Raw genomic sequence first — 21,424 nt, forward strand, 5'->3', positions numbered from 1 at the left:
ACTTTTGTTACTTTTGTATAGTGGTGTCAACAATAATCGATTCGGCGATGCATCGCAATGCGGGGCATGCACGATTCAGCATCGATGCGGCAAAGTGCCATAATCGATTATGTTTATTTCCTGGCCTACAGTGGAAAGTTGTGGGGGCCAGGGTGGGAATTTCACACTCTGGCCTTGATGCCCTGTGAAAAAGGAGTCTCCAAAAGCTCCAAATCCAGACTTGTTGACTCCATCCAGACTAGAAAACAAAGCAGCGTGGAGCCCTACTGTAAATTTACCTCTAAAGTTCTGGCTGTAAACTCCATGAGGCCAGTTTCAGTTTGATGATGATATACCAAGTAAAACTGGAGACAAGCTCAGTATATTTAGTGAAGAATGATAGAACTGGATTCAACCCTCTTATATGTTAGGTTTGACACCTTTGGTCACATTTGCAACATTTAAAATAATTTATTGAGCAGGATATTGTTTTGAAAGTAAAAAAAAAAATCAACATCACGTTTTATGTTGGACTAAAGGGCTAAAAAACAACAACACAAAATGACGAAAAAAAAGACAAAAAAAAAAAAAAGACACAAAATGACCAAAAAAAGACACAAAATGACCAAAAAATTGCACAAAATGACCAAAAAAAGACACAAAATGACCAAAATTGTTACGCTTAACACACAAGACACAAATAAAACAGAGTCCCACTAGAATAAAAACCAGAGTTGATGACAGGATCACACACAATCACAAGATCACATTTATGTTGTTTTTTCTTTGTTTCTTTTTGGTTCAAAATGTTGATCCAGTAAGTCAGAATAAAAAATCTATTATTATTATTAGGTTATATAGGTGAGGTTGTGCTGAAAAAATATATACCAGCATGGCATTTAAACATGTTTTAAGTGGTGTATACAGGCAGGATGAAAAGGATTCAAAATGGACAAAATAGCCAAAGACTCCATAGAGTTAACTAAGAGGTGCAGAGTCCTGGGGCACATGACATGGACTTGAGTCAGACTCAAGTTATGAATCTGATACAGAATGATTCCGTAAAAATACTTCTATGTACAGTATATTGACTTGAAACAGAATGTTTAGGATTTAGGATCTGTTGGACATAAAAGCCAAGACATAACACATACACTACCTATTAAAAAACAATGATGTCCCATGTCCACCAAGGTTTGACCTCTATTTTACTCTAATGAGGCTATAATTTACTAAATGAACATCATGCTGTACTGAAGAACTCTTGAAACTAGCCATTGAAACCATACACTAATTAGGAAATGTTTACTGAGGTAATAAATCAAGTAAGAAGTAGGACCCTTTTTCTCATAGACTACTATACAAATGCGCCTCTAAATGCATCCACTTGCCCCCTCCTGCGCATTAAAAACAATGCAGATTTAAGGCACTTCTGCATTTGCTTCACTTTTCAGACCTGGAGGTTGGAAGCTTGGAACTGATGCCATCCTATGCTCTTGTCAAAGTCACCAGACTCCACTGATAAAAACAGTAATTTAGTGGCACAGAATATGGGAGATGTGCCATCAGTTCGTCCGTTTTGGGTATTTTCCTGGCTGTTGGCCATGCAGCATTCCAAAGAAAAGAGCTATTTATTTATCTCCAAAGACAACAATATAATAATTTGTAATTTCCAGACCGGAAAAAAAATGCCTCCATACTTCAACTAATGCCTGTAAGTATGTTGTAACTCTGAACAGGTGACTCTTCAATAGTCCAGGTTACTACAGAGCTGCAGGAACTCATCTCCAGAACTGAATCAGGAACTAGAAGTCCTCTTTGTACATCCCTTCTTACTTTGCAGCCACAAGGTTAATGTTCAAGCAGCGAGCAACCTTCAGCGCTCAAAGCTCCATGATCCATCAGAAAGTTCAAACCCTACAGCAGGTACTCTCTGGCTGAAAAACTATTTTTATAACATGGTTCCTCAAAAATAACTACTGGTTAGTGGTTCAAATAACCACTGGGAAATGTCATATAAGCTGTGTTTCCATTAGGGGGGAAAGTGGCCACCTGGAAAGTCTCAGGCCACGCCCTCTCAAATGTCCGCTCACTCTGCGTGTCTCCACTACAAAAAGGACCCCAGAGGGATTTAGAGACTCTGGAGGTGACGTATGGTTTTTGATGTAATCGCTTAGCGACAGTTTTGAAGACGTCACATACGCAACGGATTAAACATGGGAGGCCGCCGTCGCTAACTGTGCACAACGTCAGCAGCTGATCATAAACAAAGCAGCATGGCTAATTATGCACAGCGTCTCCGCTGATCATAAACATAGTGATCGTGAATTAACCAGCATCGCTAACTGTGCACAGAGTGTCCGGTGCTTGTTGTAAACAAACAGATCGCTAAGTGAACACCTCCTGCAGCAACAGCACATACACACTGTACTGCTACAGAGCTAACTGTTAGCCTATTAGTAATTTGCAGACTGGATGCTAAGGGGTTAACATCCCCTCCGGCTCTGCAGCTGGGAGAAAACGCTGCAGGAGGACTGGGCCGCTTCGACTCGTTCTTAATCTTAACGAGCCACCGGCCCTGTGGCTCGTTAAGATTAAGAACGAGATTAAGAAAAAGTTGCTGGATTTGTCTCCAGTCGCTTTCTTGAAAAATAGTCGCTAAGGGGGTCTGAAAAGTCGCTAAATATAGCAACAAAATGTTGGAAACACTGGTTTGCCGGCTTGTAAAAGCTTGTAAAAGCGGCTCATATTGAAATTAGGGGTGTTTTGGCAAGTGAGACCCGCCTCATTCCGGGTATTGGGCGGTAGTGGAAACAGCCCTAATGGCAAGGATTGAATTCATAATATGTAAAACCCTATGTCATGTCTATAATTAATACCTTACCTTCAGGTCGTAGAATATGATGTCCCCCAGTGTCTGGTAGACCCGCACATAATACAGTGTTTCCTCATCAAACAGCAGAGGTGTTGGACAGAGGGTCAGGGTTTTCAGGTAATAGTGTTCAGCCAGCTCATACTGGTCCAAACAGTGGAACAGAGAGGCGAGACGATGGTAAGCCACTCGCTCATTCAGGCGATCACCTGGATGGACAACCAAACATTAAGGTCTTTATTCAGTTATCGGTCATTTTTAACTCCACTCCTGGTCCCTCCGTTTTTATCCCTTTAGTCTCAGTAGACTGTAAGTGATTTTAGCATTGATTCAGTGGACATATAAAGATATAGAAACATATAATTGAAGTTGAAAGTGGCCCTTTAGATACTCCTGTCCCTTCACCAAGGGAACGGAAGAGCCACAGCTCACAAGTGAGTGTTGAAGTTTGGATGGGGTCCTGGAAGTCATTGCCACTAATGCTCCCTATACATCAGAAGACTTTGAACAGGTTTGGAAAAGACTCCTGGAAAACTACCGTGTCACACCTGCTCACATCTAAAGACAAGTGTTTAGTTTTTAGTCTCACACTGAGATTTTAGACAGACTGTCTTCTTTCAGGGTCGCTATTTACAAGACTACAACTAGATTCTTTTAGCAGTTTTTCCCATCATGCAATTTTTTCCCATCATGCTCTTAGTAAAAACTTACTAAATGGAGGAGAAGCAGCTTTTGGCTCCAGCCAGATATATATATGACATCAGTATATTTCTATTGAGGACTGAGCTAACTAACATCATTGTGATGTTCCTGTGGAAGTGGTTTTACTGGCCGGTCTGGAACCGGGGACCTTTCCCCCGCCCATCTATTGGTTGGTGATTGTGTTACGTCACTGAGACTTGAGATAATATCAAACATGTTTGATATGATCCAAACCCAAGACTAGGAAAAGACTGATATGAAACAGAGCAGATTACTACCTTAAACTTAACCATGGAGATGACGGGAGCGCCGTGACTCCAGTAAAACTAGATTTACTAAAGACTTTCAGCTTTTAGTCTGGGACTGGGGACATCTTTTGGTGTAAGCCCAGCATTAGGGGTGGCAATACAACAGCTCAGATGATAATTCAATTCAACATTGAGAGGGGCCAAACATCATTCATCTGCATACACTACCCACACTGCAAAGACACAAAGCTGGTTGAAAATTGGCAAAAAATTCACTTCGATACTTTCTACACTGCAAAAAAGCCAACTTGTATTTTTTGGCTTAAAACAGTGATTTAAGTTGGTAAAACTTGGAGATATAAATTATTGACATTTAGGGCAATAATGTAAGTTAGCACAACAAAGGAAGCCAGTTGTCTGCTCAAAAACAAGTTGGTGAGTTGTTGTTACTTATATCTTTAAGTTGGGGTTCAAAACAAGGGACAATAGTTCTGCTAACTCTTATTTCTTTGTTGTGAAATGCGGGAAAGCGGTGAAATTCGGTCATTAGCGAAAGCTGCGGCTAACTGATGCTAGCGGCTAACTGATGCTAGCGGCACTGCTTGTTACAGCTACAAGAGTAGCCATTAGCGTATTAATGCTAACTCAAAATTGTGGTCGCAACATTAGCTGACTTTTCATAGCGGCGTTACAATCGTGCCAATTCAGCACATTGCAGAAGTTAGCAGAAGTAAGGATTAAAAGTTATTACAATGTAAAATTATAAGTTAGTACAACTTACAGTTGAGTTGACAAAAATCTGAATTCAGAGTTGAGCAAACTCAAAAACAAAACTTAAAATATTTAGTGTAATTGTCCAACTTAAAATTTTATCGAAGTTTGTTGCCTTGAAATTTTGAGTTCACCCAACTTTTCTTTTTTTGCAGTGTACCGGTAATCAGTATACTGATAAGTTCTACAACAAATATGTGATGTACCTGCTTTATGAACAGTGTTTTATTCAACATGACCAGAAGTTACTTTCCTATAAATTCTAAATGTTGTATTACAGGTCTTTTCTTTACCTAGAGAGATGCTGATGTCCAGTGCAGTCTGAGCAAACTCCACAGCTTCCTCATAGAGCTTGAGACTGAGCATCAGTTCAGTCAACTTGTTACACAACCTCAGCCTGGAACCAACACTGCTGCTTTTCACTGCAATGGGCAGAGCACGGTCCTACATGGTGGAATACACAGATACATGGGATATTATAATAGAAATGACATTGGAGTTATCCTGTAAGCCTAACAATGATAAGTAATACTGTTATAGCTGTAAGTTAAAGCTGTTATAGCACTGGTTAAGTGTCAATGCTGCTTAACCCCTGTGTACTCCTCCCTGGTTTTAGGACATGTAGAAAAAATTATTACCAACTTTTTTTTTTTCACCTTATAAGGCAACTCATGACCATTATTTTCATTATTATTGGTCAATTTTAGTCAAATATACAAAATTAGGCCTCATTTCAAGAGAAAAAAAAGTGATAACATGATTTTTTTTTCAATAGTTATAGTGGAAAAGAAATAATTCTTGATTCTTAATTCTTGGGAATATACAGTATGTAGTAGGTTATGTCAACTTTTAGTGAAACTTATGTTTTGAAAACATTGTACATTTTTAGATGAGAGCAAAAAAATGTTTAAAAAAATCACACCTGTGGTCAAAAAGGACCCCATAACATCAGACTGGTTTATGTATTATTATTATTATGTAAAATATTAACAACTTTTTTTTTTCACCTTTTAGAGTCTCCTTAAAAGGTGAAAAAAAAGAGTTGGTAATAATTTTTTTCTACATGTCCTAAAACCAGCCTGATGTCATGGGGCCCTTTTTGACCCCTGAGGAGGATGGGTGCTATAAAAATGTACAAAACACATAAAAATGTTTGAAGAAAGTTGAAATTTATATTATCTATAAGGATGCAGAGGGGCACATATGCTGAAATACGTCTGGTCAAAAAGGACCCCATTATATTAGACTGGTTTTAGGACATGTAGAAAAAAATTATTAACAACTTTTTTATTCACCTTTTACGGCAACTCATGACCAACACATTGAGATATACATTTCAAGCAATTTTATGAAAGTTAACCTATAGTAATCGTACATTGAAAATGATTTGGGACAAAAAGGAGCCCAAGAGGACACGAGGGTTAATGCTAAAGTTTTTTTCTAAAACATAAAAAAATAGTCCAAGCCTACATCAGGACTGTCTGAGTTTATTAAAAGGACAATATACTGTATAAAATATCTATCTGAGAGATATGTTTGTATCGACTTGTTGTTGTATTCAGACTATACCCTGTAGAAGGTGATAGCCTTGTCCCGGTCCCGGCTGCTGTTGAAGAAAATGTCTCCTGCAGCTTCCAGAAGCTTGAGAAGGAAACTAGTGTTCCCTGTACTCAGAGCCACATCCTGAGCTACCTGACGATGACACCAACAAAATACAGAGTTTAAGTGTACCTGCCAAGGACGGCACAAGACATAAGCAAACTAAGCTGCTTCTTAGGCTACTTTAACTATGTAAGTTACTTAAAGTAAATTTTTTTTTTAAAGCGCTTTTCACAAGCAAAACGTCACAAAGTGCTTTACAAGGGCATAAAACAACATACAGACAAACACAGAAAAACACTAAACAACAGGAAATTAAAAGAACAACAGGAATTATAACCGAGCTGTCTGTCTAAACAAAGACGTCTTAATCTGACATTTAAAAGAATCCACAGACAGCGCAGACTGTAGGGGTGCAGGCAGAGCGTTCCAGAGTTTGTGTGCTGTGGATTCAAAGGCTCGATCACCCAGAGTCTAAAGGCGGGATGCTTGGGACAGACAATAAATGTAACATGTTTGATATGAGGCAGCGAGCAGAGGGATATAGGTGAAGTAGCTCAGTCACATATGCTGGGGCCAGATTGTGCAATGCTCTTTAGGTCAGAGTGAGAATCTTAAACTGGATCCTGTATGCAACTGGGAGCCATAAGAGGACACTAAAAACAAAAACTGCTATTTTTTTTGTTTTTTAAAATGCTTTCATCTAGGGCTGGGCGATATATTGATATAAACGATACATTGATATATTTTTAAATGTGATATGGAATTATACAATATCGCCTATGTCGATATAGTTCAATATTTTTTTCTTTACATATAAATGCTGCTCTTACTACGGTTTGTCGTATTCAGTTCTTTTGTAATGTTCATTATTCTTTTCTCATATAAATGTTTCTGTCCATATGATGCTTTAATATGTTTAAACAGATTATAATTGACCCATTTTAAGCATTATTTAGGCATATTAAAATTTGACAATTTTTGACAAAAATAGACATACTATGGTATGAGTTTTTTTTCGAGGGAGTCATTTTTGGACATCCCATAACGTGGCAATTTGTTGCTATTTTCTGACAAATAGTTCTTGACCCCTGCGGTAACCTTCCTAACCTCTAGGCCACAGACCACCCATATATAATTGAATTTCAGCTAATTTCTGACAAACTATACCACCATTGGCCTAATCTATTTTATTTTATTTTACTATGTTTATCTGTTTGATTGTATTGTTTTATTTATGGCATCATTTTAGATTTATACACTTATTATTTATTGCTGATTGGTATATGGAATTGTTTGTTTTATTGTTGATTTTATGTACAGCACTTACAGACGTTTGTGTTGTTTAAATGTGCTATACAAATAAAGGTGATTGGATTGGATTGGATTCATCTATTTAATAGGCTATTTTTATTTAAGATTTTTTATTTATTCAAATGTACACTTTTTGAAGCTTTGATTTTTTTTAAAAAGGTACCCCTGTTATACAGTATTTATGTTCACTTAAATAAACGGTTTCAATAAAACTACTTGTGACATGTCATACTGGGCTTTGACTGAACATTTGCTCTCACTTTGGGATAAAAGTATCAGGATATATATTGTATATTGATATTCAGCCTAAATATATCGGGATATGACTTTTGGTCCATATCGCCCAGCCCTACTTTCATCTTACATTAACAGTTTAGACTGTCATGCTATATTCACAAAAAAAATGCAAGGCTTTTCAGCTGCTCAGCATGTGCAAATAAGACAAAAAAATTTATTGAACAATGTAATTCTTAAAGCAGCCGCAAAGGGTGAATTGCACCCCTAACTGCACTGTTAACAAATTGGGTCTCGATGCACCAGTTCTATTCGCATGCATTAATATGAGGTAATATACATACATTTGGTGCAAAATCTGCCACTCTATGCAAATGAGCCTCATAGCAAACAATAGTCCAATTCACAAACACTCACGCTAGTAGTCACATGCACATAAAGGAAAATGATTAGTCTTCAGAGAGCTGGTGGTAAAAGCTCATTAATAGAGACCAATATAAAGTTGACTTAAACTTTATTTTGTGATTCAGTGGCGAGACGCTCTTTTCAGCTCCCCTACGTGTCATTTATTAAAAAAAATTGAGAAATGGGGGGAAAAAAGGAATCGACCTCCGGCTCAGTCTGACTCTCGTGATGTCACAGCTGATACGCTCACATACTCTCACTGTATGAAAGTGGACTTTGTGTGTGTGTGTGTGTGTGTGTGTGTGTGTGTGTGTGTTTGCTATCATGTGAATTCACTGCAGACTGTTACTTTTTAACACAAATACTGTTTTCATTCACTGATTATTAAGATTAAATATTAACTATTATCAGTTAGTTCCAGCGTGAAAGTTAAATTATTAACTGATAAACGGCCAATAATGAAACTCAAAATTATGTATTTCCAATACACTGACACTTACTGTAACAGAGATAACAGTTGAGTGTCTAAAGTTTGATAGATTTCAATTAAATAGTTGTGAAAAGGCTCCACAGCTGCTGTCTGACCTGAACATATAGATCCACCAGTTCAGTCTGCTCCACCAGGTGGTAGATCTTTCCCGCCTGCAGCCAGCCGTACGCCTCCTTCTCCCTGCAGCCCAGGTCGATGGAAATACCCAAACTGCTCTTGGTGTAGTCGAGAGCCGCCCTGTATGCTCTAAAAACATTCAGCAACTAAGTCCTGTTGCTACAAACTTAAATCTCCTCATTTGCACCTTTCAAACTAACAGCTGAGGTCATTTCTCTAAAATAGTGGCATTTTCATTCCAATGGACTGCTTTGGATGTGGGCAGCAGCTCAATGTTTTTTTGCCAGCTAAAAAAACCCCAATATCAGTGTATATTACCTAAACCTTTCTGTCAGACACCTTTGTTTAAGTCCTTGTTTACATGATTTGGACCAAAGCCATTCTATGCTCTTGTCAAATCCACCAGACTCTTTGACAAAAACATTTATTCTACATCACGGAACACAGGAATTACTTTGTTCAGTCACACAAAACAACAAACTAACTGAAGCAGCAACTCACCAGCCAGCAATTCCCATGTTCTGTGACATAAAATGACTGTTTTTATTAATGGAGTCTGGTGGCTTTGACAAGAGCATAGAATTGCTTCATTTTTAAGTTAAGCCCCTCACTAACCAAACTAGCTGCCAAGGAAGTCCACAAACCAATGGGCAACATCACAGTCAGTACGTTTACATGACACTTGAAAAAACTGAATTATTGCCTTAATCTGACTATAACTGGACAACTGTGCACGTAAACGTGTTAGTCCGACTGATGTCGGAGTTCTCCAGATTAGGACACCCAGATACTGTAATTGGAATAGGATTTTCGCCGGCATGTATGACAAGACAACGCATGTGCACATGCTCCCATGCTCCACCCCCGCGCTGGCGTATGACCCCGGAACAAAAACATCCAAGAAAAGCGGTCGCATTAGCTGGTTGCACATTAGCCGGTCACACATTAGCCGGTCGCATAAGTTGCACATTAGCCATTCACATTAGTCGGTCGCATCAGCCGGTTGCATAAGTCGCACATTAGCCGGTTGCATTAGCCGGTCACATTAGCCGGTCACATTACCTGGTCGCATTAGCCGGTTGCACATTAGCTGGTTATATTAGCCGGTTTCATTAGTCGGTCGCACATTAGCCGGTCTCATGAGCCGGTCGCATAAGTCCCACATTAGCCAGTCATATCAACCAGTCTCATTAGCCGGTCACATTAACCGGTCACATTAGCCGCTATAGCGTTAGCCAGTCGCATTAGCCGGTTGCCGGTCATTACCGACGGCACAAAGTTTCGAACTGAGGTAAACAGAAAGGGCCCCATATTAACCCACTGAAATTACGCATGTCGCTACCCAGTGTTGAGGAGGAGGACACTTAAACAAGGTTAAATGGTGACTTTTTAGCTGGCTAAAATACCATTATCTCCTGCAACAAACTTGGGCCGTGCTGACTGCAATCTACTGGGGGTGACTATAGATAAGTACCTCATACAACCTCACTTCAAAAATCAGAACAATCTCTTTAAGTGAATACCTACTGTATGTATCGCCTGCTCTAGAGCAAAAAAATATATTATATGATGTAATATTGTCTTATTGATAAAGTCATTTTTGACTTCGGCACATAATCAGCACGGCGAAACCCACACCCACCTTTCTGTGCCCAGGGTGAGGTAGAGCTGGCTGATGGCTTCCAGTGCCTCGGCCTCCTGTCCTCTGTCTCCTGTGTGTCTCAGCAGCTGGACCTGGTGCTGGCTGTAAATGATACACTGGGCCTGGTCTGGACTCTCACACCCGTACAAATGGCACAGGTGTTTGGTTGCAGTGAGTTGGCCTGGCAATGAGTGACAGACCAGTTCAATTCATTAGCATACAATAGTAAACAGAAAGTGTGTGACTTACACACTTCAAGGTTTTTATAGTTAATGAAAACTAGAATTGAAAAAACATTTTCGTTAACTGAAATAAAAATAAAAACTAGAGTTAAAAAAAAAAAAAAAGATAACTAACTGAAAACTATATTTATTTATAAACTAACTAAAATTGTAAACTAAAAAGTGAAAATGTCGTTTTCGTCTTTGTCAACATTTTAAAAATCTGTAAACCTTTTTGGTTGATATGAACTCTATTTCATCTATCTGCTTTTATGACTTAATAAACTTATTGGGGCTGAGATGGATAAGGAAACGGAAATGAAGGAACCATATATTGTGATTTTTTTGAATACGCACCCAACAAATACCTCATTACAAAAAGACTAAAACTAACACTAAAACTAATAAAATCTAAACTAAAACTAAGCATTTTCCAAAAAATAAAAAACTAATTAAAACTTGCAAACTCACTCTAAAAACTAATTAAAACTAACTGAATTTGAAAACAAAAAATCACAACGAAATTAAAAGTAAAACTAATGAAAAATCCAAAACACTTATAACCTTGACACACTTACAGTCTAACAGGTTGGCATTGATAGCGAGCAGCAGAGCCCATTCATAGCATCCTTTCCCAAAGTCCAGCTGTTGTTGCTTCACATAGTGCTGACCCAGCTCCAGCAGCACTGTGATGAAGTCCGCCTCATGACCTTCTTCATTCAGCTCAGAGAAGAGCTGCACAGCCTCAGTCAGGTGTCTCTGTGCTAGTCCTTTAGCTCCAGCCTTCAGACATAACAGCCCTTCATGAGGATGAAGCAGCACAGAGTCATCCCACAGACCTGAAATCCATCAGAAGAATCATCTGTTCAGAAGCATTTATTATCTTACCGAGGTTAGCCTGAGCTACAGCCCAGTTTGGCATGTCCTCATACTCCTGGCAGATGTCAACAGCAGCCTCGTAGCTCTCTGCTGCCCTCCGGAGGTTGCCCATGCATCGAAGTGCCACGCCATGCATATTGAGGACCACACCTTTATGTTAAGAAAAACATTTACTGTTAAGAAATAGCCTGACATTAAATCTCAACTGACACAGATTTGTTTTTTTATTCAATCATATGTTTACATCTCTAAAAGTTACCCAATGTTTTCAGTTCAGTCATTAAGTGCTACTGCGGTCTGACTTAGGCCCCGTTTACACGAGGATGCTTGTGGGTAAAAACGACAAAATATTTTATGGGAAGTGCCTTTCGTTTAGAGGGTGACGGCGTTTTGGGGGCTTAAAAACACAAAAATCTGAAACCACCCTCCAGAGTTGAAAACCTGAATCTGCTCCACTGTAGCGTGTCCATCTACACCAGTGATTCCCAACCGCTGTTCCGCGGCCGTGAGAAATCACCAGGTGTGCTGTGGAAGATTATCCAATTTCACCTGATTGGTACTCTAACAAGGTTTTTCGACCAGAGACGGTTTCCGGCGTAGCCTACTAGCCCGCTAGCCTGTATTAATCGCAGTTAAACAAATCAAATAAATGAATAATGCATGTTTTAGTTGGTGTCTCTCAAAGGCACCAAGTCGGTCTTGGTCTTGCTAGCCCACTAATGCTAGCATGTTATCGAGTGCTGCACTGTGTGAGATAGGTAAACATCTGCAAAGTCGTGAGAAGAAGTTGTCGTGTTCTTTCCCTTCACTTTCCACTGATTGCCCTGACTGGGTTAGTAACCCTTATAGCTCAACTGCAGTTGGAAGGGACATGACTTTGCAGGAGCAGGAAGAAATAACTGAACTGAGACAAAATCATGTTCTAAAGCTGAGCTTTGCTGATCTACCTTTGGACAGTTTTTGGCTGACTGCTGCCAAGGAGTTCTCTATTCTGGGAAACAAAGCAGTTTCAGCTCTTCTCCCTTTCTCCACAACCTATCTGTGCGAGCTTGGCTTTTAAAGCATGAATACTGTAAAGACTAAGAAAAGAGAAGAGACTCAAAGCTGATATCTTTGCAGGAATTGAAGAAAGACAAACGCGAAGATCTTCAAGATCTTCTTCTTCAGCTCTGTGTTTAACTAAACAGGCCCAGATTTCACACCGAGTAAGTAAATTGAGGCTACATTTTTATTACATTTCATTATAAATACTTTTTGTGACATTTTTGTTTGGTGGTATGCCATGTGATTGTTCTCACGTAAAATATGTGCCATGGCTCAAAAAAGGTTGGGAAACACTGCTCTACACTGCCAAGACGCAAAACTCTGCTCAGATCTGCTCACGTCACGTACGCGTTTACGTCACATACATGCTCCAGTACAGGGAAATACACAAACATGTGGGATTATTTCCATGTGCCGGACCTCCAAGCTGCTCTGGCAGCTCTGATAAACTTACAGGAGTCTTTCCACCAAATGTACAGGATATGTACAGATAGTATTAGTGAACAGAGAAGGATCTGTAATTACCTCTATCACATTTTGGATGCACCAATTGGTTAGAGGCGAGCCAGACGGCTTTGGACGAGACCTGGGAGATCTAGTGGATGGTGGAGAACTTTGTGGAAGGAGTAGCTGATGAAAATACGTGGTGTGAAAACTTCTACACGCCCAAAGATGCTCTTATCGCTTTAAGTGATGCCGCCTGGCATGCATACCCAATCCAATTCACATACTTTAGCGTCACCGTATGCACGCGGATTTCCTCCCGAAAACGCTCGTCTAAACGTGGAATAAAAAGTGAAGACGCGGCGCCACTTTTGCGTCTTCTTTTAACACCATCATCATGTAAACGTAGCCTTAGTTAAGAGTATAACATAACATAACATTACAATTAAATATTGGGAGAGGAGCTGGACGTTGTGGCTGGGGAGAGGATGTCTGGAATGCCCTGCTTAGCCTGCTGCCCCCGCGACCCGGCCCCAGATAAGCGGAGGAAGATGGATGGATGGATGGAGTACAATATTAACACCACTGCTGGCTGGTAATTTGACCACAATTAAGCACACTTACAGGCCAGGTTGTGACCTATCCTTGTTTCAACATATAAAACCATAGAAACAACAGACCTTCCTGGGGGGTAGTGCAGTGTTCTGGCATGGAAGCTAGGACAGCGTCCAGGATATCCAAAGCAACATCTGGCTGATTGTTATCAATGTGGAGCCATGCCAGCCAGATGAGGGCACTGTTTCTTTCTGGGACAGAGATGGGGAGTCGCTTTGAGGGTGGATTGTTGTTGATGAGAGCATGCATATGGCGGATAGCGTGTCCAACCATTCTGTATTTGCAAAAGAGTTGGCTGAGACAAACAGTAAGCTGGTGGCTTAAAACGTGGTTTTGATTGCTTCCTCCTCCTTGGACTCTGTTAGAAAAGAGGGCTTGGTGTATATATGGAGCAACCTGAGCTGGGATGGAGGCATCCTGTGCTGTGATCCCAGAAAGTCTGCTAACATTGTCCAAAACGAGAAGCAAGCTGCTGAGGCAGTCTGTTAGTGTAGCAGAGGGTTGCAGACAGGCTCTCCTGGCTGAACTGACGCTGAGGTGGGGAAGTCGGAGTTCACTGTAGTATCTTCCCAGGGTGAGGTATACATGACTGGGAGAGATGCCCCATTTTCTTTGAGCTTCAGCACAAAGAACAAGTAGTCTTTCAAGATAAGGAACAGCTTGAACCCCCTCAGCACGAGTCCAGTGGTGCTTCGCCAGCAGATGACAGGCCCGGGCCTCGGCCAGTTTGTTGTGAGAGAGAACAGCTTTCTTGAGGATGTATTTAAGAGCAAGGTTGTCCTCTAAGAATTCCAGGCAGTCAGGGATTCCTAACACCAAGGCAACAAGTCGCTCTGTGTGAGCAAAGAAACTTTCAGTATTTTTCTGCAACAGATATATGGCAGCCAGGTTGGAGTAGATGCTGGCCAGCAGCCTGAGATCTGTGAAGCCTTCTCGTGGCACACTGAGGGCTTCCTCAAAGTAAACCCGGGCCTGGCTGAACTTTACCCTCCCAGCACAGAGCTTACCCAGCAGAAAGCACAAACGAGTCTGTGACCAAAAGAGTCGCTTCTTCCTGGCTGTTTCCCTAGCAACACCCAGGAAGGCAATCAGCTCATCCTCGTCCGAGTGACCAGTGAAGGTGGAGGAGGTGAGGAGTTGAGAACTCAGTCCATACAGAATGCCAAACTCTGTTTTGTAGTCTTGGCCCTCCAAAAAAGAGAATAGCGGGTTGAAGTTCTCGGTGTTGGTGTGTCCTTCTACAACTGGGTAAACAGTGAAACAAGGAGCGCTTGGTTTTTTGGCTTCTGTAGCCAGGGCCGAGTCCTCCAGAGTCCCATTCATGGTCACTGTGGAATCTGCTGCTGACTCTTTTCCTTGATCAATTATCCTCTGAATACTTATCTTCAGGTCAGTGTGCTGATTATCAACTTTGCTTGAAGAGCTGGCTGAAAGAGAATAATAGGAGGAAAACATTATGAAACACACAGGACGACATAATTTGGCAAAACAAAAAGAGTTTGGTGGCAATACTCACATGAGTCTCTGTAACTGATCGTATCTAAGATTGAAGAACAAAAACAACAAGAAAGTAAATGAGAAAACACCCTAAAACCGGCAATTTAAGGTCACGATCATTCAAATGACTACTTTGCGATGTCACCACCCCGACTACTGCTGCTACTATACTATACCTCTCAAACTTTCACACCTGGCTCAAAATTGCATTTCCAACTATGTCTGTGTGAGATATTCCAAAGGAAACCAAAACACGTTTCTAGATAAATAGTTCTAAAATCTCAGAAGTAGACAGAAAGGACTACAATATGCATTTGAGAGCTACATTTACCATATAATTTGTTGACAGTTGACATGAAGGACACACATTTACAGAAACAACGTTTTTGCACAGCAGGGCAAGTCAATATATTGTTTTATTTGAGCATAGTTATAGGTAGGTATAGTTATGACTCCCAAGAGTGTCAAAATGTTTTAGCTGTATACAGTTAGCAACATGTGCTGAGGTTAGCTCAACAAGCTTGCATGTGAGAGGAGCTATGTTCCCCTCTTTGTATGAGACTGGGGAACAAAGGACCCTTTTCGCCCGCTTTTTCAAAAAAGGGTCCTATGTTACCCGGTCTGTTGCTTTTTCCACCATTACTGCCCAATTCCATGGCAAATAGGCCTAACCCTAACCCTAACCCTATTTAAAAAGCCAAAAAATGAACTGCAAAGTAACCAGAAAGTAGCTGCTGTGCAAATGTAAGTTTTGGGCTGCAATGGTAGGCCTGCTGGCCATGCTGAGAGTCTACTGTAAAGATTGATAGATTGCGGGGAACATAGGACCCTTTTTCAGAAAAAGGCCGTGTTTGCGTCATAATATCAGCAGCACTGTATCTTTAGTGAATTGGACCTTATACGAGGCAGATAGCCGTTAAAAGTGATGCACAATTCATGGTGCAACCAGCGGCCAGAATCCATTCTTTGTGAATTTGCCCCTAAGTCTTGCTAAGGTACTGACATAAAATATCGTCCTGATAATCTCTTCGACAGACCAGAATACTCTCACGTTTCATCGTTTAGTCTTGTTTTCTGTGTACATCACACAAATAAAAATCAGTGTGACCTTTGATCTCACCCAGTTTGTAGTTGTGACCAGTATCATTTTGAGATTTCTTCTTCAATAAGGCAGTTGTTTCTTCAATGACTTTGTCCTCTTGCAGACTGAAGAATGTCCCTTCCTCTCCATCCAAAAAAATATCTGCTGAGCTGAAAGGGTACCAAGAGTAGAACAGGATACAGTGTTTTCATATACTTATTATAAAACACAGACTGACACAGTAATATTGGTGATATACTCACTCATAAATGTCAGTGGATGGTTTCACCATGCTTGTCTTGACCAGACCCACTTCTCCTGTCACCTCCTTTCTCCCCGTGAACCAATCAAAACAAGACACCAGAAGTCCGACAATGATGATGCGATCACCAGGTGCCATGCTGAGCTCGTCTGGGCCCTCAGCATCATACTCCACTGTGGCCAGACAGGTTCCTCTGGCTGAACAAAGGAGGAGAAAGTGAGACTAGATCTGCCATAGATTCTAGTTAGGTTTATACTGACCAGAAAATCTTTCTCATGGGGTCCTTTAACAGATTGAAAAACATTTACAATATTCACTTTTTCTTAAAAAAAAAACACTTTCCATTCTAGGTAACATTTTACTCCTTCCATATTACCCAATGTTAAACATTTTTTCAAATTATGTAATTGTGCATATACATTGTCTGATCCATACATCTTCCCCATAGCTGTGACAGTAAACTGTTTCAGTAAAGAAAGATAGAAAGAAAGAGAGATAGAAAAGAAAGAAAGAAAGAAAGAGAAAGAGAGAGAGAGAGAGATAAAAAGAAAGAAAGAAAGAAAGAAAGAAAGAAAGAAAGAAAGAAAACTGTTACATTTTTAGTTGAAGAATGAATATTGAAAGCATTTGAATCATCAGTTGTGGAGTAAGTGACAAAAAGCACATGTACTGCTGACAATCTGCAGTGAAAAACCCTAACCCTAACCCAAAATATGGTAAAGGTACTGACAGAAGTTGAAATGTTAGTTAAAAAGGTATAAGCACCGAAATGACAATTGAAATATAAGCCCTCAATATATAAAGGTATTACTGCACTTACCCAACTGCAGAGGGAAGTCACATGCAGGTTTCCCATCACCAACTAAAGTGCTCTCTGCACAGGACTTGAGAAACCATCTGTGGACGAATAGGATCATGTGAGCTCCTTTTAGCTGCTACTGTATTGTTATAGATCAGTGAGAACAGTACTGTCCTACAACAGGAACTAAAGTTTTTAACGTGTTTTAACTGGCCTGCCAAACAGGTTATAGGTAGGTAAGTGATATGACATTTATTTCTACATGTATTGATGATGTAATATTTATGCTAAAAAATCATGATGATTTATTTGACCTTCGACCCCAAAAATGTAGTTGCTGCACTCTGGTTTTGCTGTAAAAGGTTCTAATAGTAATGATAAACAGAGTGCAGTAACAACAATGTTGTCGTCTTCTTTCAGCTTTTATATTTAGTTTTCAGTGAATAAACATTTTCTAATTTATTTTGTTATAAATGTATTTAAAAGTGTTTTACAACTCTATTCAAAGATTTGTGTATTTTAGACTAAATATTATAAAGCAATGTTATATTTTATAATATAATTATATCTCACTTTTTTACTTAATCACTATCTAGATAATAATTTCCCTGTCAAATAAACTTATAATTTCTAATATTCTTGTCTTCACTATTGAACACAATGAAGAAATACAAGGCTACACTGTATCAGACCGTCTGCTTTGGTTTCATGTTTAAATGTGTATATATATATCCAAATCAGACCGTGGTAAGAGCAATTACTGCAGTCTGCTTTGGTTTTGAGTTGGATTTTGTAGTTACTGCAAATTGTGTATAGTTATTTATTTGTATTAAAGCAAAATTGAAACCTAAAACTTTGTCACAAGATAAGACAGACATCAAGGAGTTCATTTTTAGTTATAACTCAAGTTTGACCAAAAATGTAGTTACTGCAGTTAGACTTTGTAGGGCAGAGTAATAATCTTACTCGTATATCTTGTATGAGACTGTATGGAGAAGTGCACACAGGACTTACTGATAAAAAGGGATGACCGGCTCAATTGCAGGTTTGGGTGCAGTGCCTCTGGCTCCATCAGCCAGGCAGAGGACTGTCCACCCTGAGCCTAGGAAGGGAGGCTCAAACTGGGCTATGTCTCCCTGCTCCAGGTACAGGTCACCTCCAGAGGTGGAGCTGTCAAACATCTGGTTGGTACTACAACTAGCAAAGAACGAACCTGAGGACACACACAGAGCAAGGTTATTATAGTTTTGGATTTTTCATTAGTTTTAATTTTAATTTCGTTATGATTTTTTTGTTTTCAAATTCAGTTTTTAGAGTGAGTTTGTTAGTTTTAATTTGTTTTTATTTTTTGGTTTAGTTTTTATTAGTTTTAGTTTTCTTGTAATGGGGTATTTGTTGGGTGACAGATTCAATAAGGTCACAATAAATGTTCCTTTATTTCTTTTGTCTGATCAAACTCAGCCCCAATAACTTTATTAAGTCATAAAACCAAATAGATGAAACAGATTTCATATCAACCAAAAAGGTTTATGTACGAAAAAAGTTGAGACGAAAACAAAGGACATTTTCCCTATAATTTTAGTTAGTTTTGTAACCACAAAAGTTACAGTTTCAGTTAGTTATCGTTTTTTAAAAGCTCTCGTTTTTATTTTTATTTCAGTTAATGGAAATGTTTTTTCAATTCTAGTTTTCATTAACTATAATAACCTTGACACAGACACACATTATTCACTAGAAAATTAATTTCTTTGCTAAGAAATATATGCTTATATTTTGGAAAAATATATCTCCTCCAACCTTTAAGAGCTTCTTTGACCAAATATCAAATTTTTTACCTCTCGAAAGACTAAGTCTGGAAAATTACAATCATGGTTTTATCTTCCAAGATATTTGGTTTCCGTTATTTTCTTGTTTGGAAAACTCCCAGTGGTGATCAATAATGGACTTGGATAATCTTTAGCCTTGGGTCTTTACAGATATAGGTACAATCTAAATAAAGGACCTGCGATGTTCCTGTTTTAATATGGCTCTGTTTATTTAATACATGATGTGTGTGTGTGTGTGTGTGTGTGTTTGTGGGACAGAAATAAGAATTTCAGTGTTGTCAGTATTGAGCTGTAAGTAGTTGTTGGCCATCCAATCTTTTCTAGAATGTATGTAGTGTAATATAGTAGGGTGTTTTGAGATATTTCAAGGCTTAAAACAAATGTGTAATTAACAGTGTCATTGAACTTTTTTATCAATTGATCATGAGACAAAAAGTATGGGACCTAGGAGAGAGCCATGTGGGACGCCACATCATAGTGACTCAGTTGACGAACTGTACTTATTGACTGAAACAGAAAAGTCCTATCAGACAGGTAAGATGACCAACCAAAACCAATCCAGCAACAAAATAACGAAAACTAGAATTGAAAAACATTTTCGGTAACTGAAATTAAAAAAAAAAACGAGTTTTAAAAAAAAAAAAGATAGCTAACTGAAACTGTATTTTGTGGTTACAAAACTAACTAACTAATATTTTAGTGAAAATGTCCTTAGTTTTTGTCTTTGTCAACTTTTTTTCATACGTAAACCTTTTTGTTGATATGAAATCTATTTCATCTATCTGGTTTTATGACTTAATAAACTCATTGGGAATAAAGGATCATTTATTATGACCTTATTGAATCTGGCACCCAACGAATACCCCATTACAAAAAAACTAATACTAAAACTAACAAAAACTAAACTAAAACTAAGCATTTTCCCAAAAATTTAACTTAATTAAAACTAGCAAACTCACTCTAAAAACTCATTAAAACTAAGTGAATTTGAAAACAAAAATTGACAACAAAATTAAAACTAAAACTAATGAAAAATCCTGTCTATTAATATGCGATGCTCCACAGTGTCAAAGGCTGCACTCAAATCCAGTATAACTAGAACAGAACATTCTCCTGCATCAAGCTGCAAAATGCATGTCCCTTAGTGCAGTACGGTAGACCAGCGAGCCTTTACTTCGCAGAGCAACTCAAAAGACTAAATTCTTTCATACCTTCCTGCATGAGGATGCCTGTGTAGATGAGGTTAAGAGTGTCCTCCTGAATGGAAACCTCAATTGTGATGTCGTCCTCAAGAGAACTGAGGCAAAACTTGTGGTCTAACAACAGATTCTCCATACAACGACCCAGGAACCCTGGAGGAGAGGAGAGAAAAGGAGAGGAGAGGAGAGGAGAGGAGAGGAGAGGAGAGGAGAGGAGAGGAGAGGAGAGGAGGACAAAAGTGATGCACTCCATAAATCTACTCATATAAACTCTGGCATCTGTTTTACCAGTATGATAAAGTCAGAAAGTATGTTCCTACCTACCTTCATGCGAAACTCAAATATATTTAATAACTGATTAAATATAACATAATATAATAAAATTATTATTATTTATATATGTCTCATTGCCATTATTTTAACCCTTTGATGCACAACAATGGGTCTAAAGTGACCCGACTAAGTTTTTATATTCTATATCTTTGCAATAAATTAATTTCATCATTCAGTATTGCAGGTTTTCCTCAAATAACTTGTTTTTGATCATCATACATCCTAATTTCTTGTTTTCATTTCTTACTTTTTGAATAAAAAAACATTTTTTATCACTATGCTTCTAATGCACAAGGTCATTTTTGACCCATGTTGTGCATTAGAAGGTGTTTATATGTTGTCACCAATTTAAAACCTCACAAAGAAGACACAAATATCAACTATCCTATTTTGTTATATTGGTGTTTTTTCCAATGGAAATTATTATTTGGTGGCTCTAATAAGTCTTCAATTTTAAAATATGTGATTTTCCAATGTAATCTGGTGGTTTTGACATCTCTTTTAAAGTTAAACCTTCAAAATAAGACAAACATAGTGACACATATACTCAATTGTTAATTTAGTGAATCACGTTTTGTATCACTAAGCTTCTAATGCACAAGGTCATTTTTGACCCATGTGTGTTAACTTGATGTAATAATACAAAAAATATTTTTCTTCATAAAGTATGAAAGGAAAATGGATATAATGATCTGTTGTAATGGAAAAAAGATATTCACACAGCCAGCATGAAATAACATGGGAAATGAATGGGGGTCATTTTGGACCCATGTTGTGCTTTAGAAGGTGGTTATATGTTGAGCATCAAAGGGTTAATAGTTTCAATCTCACTGTGACTGACAGCAGCTTTA

The 21,424-nt window shown here is 38.8% G+C and overlaps 1 protein-coding gene across 1 annotated transcript in view; it reads right to left on the reverse strand.

The window, feature by feature from the left end:
• The window catches only part of LOC131989798 (SH3 domain and tetratricopeptide repeat-containing protein 1), a 29,680-nt gene that overhangs the window by 1,591 nt on the left and 6,665 nt on the right, over positions 1–21,424 (reverse strand). Inside the window, exons 5-18 of the mRNA XM_059355130.1 lie at positions 20,253–20,393; positions 18,230–18,428; positions 17,237–17,313; positions 16,418–16,613; positions 16,194–16,324; positions 15,093–15,116; positions 13,642–15,003; positions 11,483–11,623; positions 11,173–11,394; positions 10,374–10,554; positions 8,710–8,860; positions 6,142–6,264; positions 4,866–5,016; positions 2,864–3,060 (exon numbers count right to left, since the gene is read on the reverse strand). Of these exons, the coding sequence (XP_059211113.1) occupies positions 2,864–3,060; positions 4,866–5,016; positions 6,142–6,264; positions 8,710–8,860; positions 10,374–10,554; positions 11,173–11,394; positions 11,483–11,623; positions 13,642–15,003; positions 15,093–15,116; positions 16,194–16,324; positions 16,418–16,613; positions 17,237–17,313; positions 18,230–18,428; positions 20,253–20,393 (3,296 nt within the window). The remainder of the gene's footprint in view (positions 1–2,863; positions 3,061–4,865; positions 5,017–6,141; positions 6,265–8,709; positions 8,861–10,373; positions 10,555–11,172; positions 11,395–11,482; positions 11,624–13,641; positions 15,004–15,092; positions 15,117–16,193; positions 16,325–16,417; positions 16,614–17,236; positions 17,314–18,229; positions 18,429–20,252; positions 20,394–21,424) is intronic.

Source organism: Centropristis striata, chromosome 17 (assembly GCF_030273125.1).
Source record: "Centropristis striata isolate RG_2023a ecotype Rhode Island chromosome 17, C.striata_1.0, whole genome shotgun sequence".
Lineage (NCBI taxonomy): Eukaryota > Metazoa > Chordata > Actinopteri > Perciformes > Serranidae > Centropristis > Centropristis striata.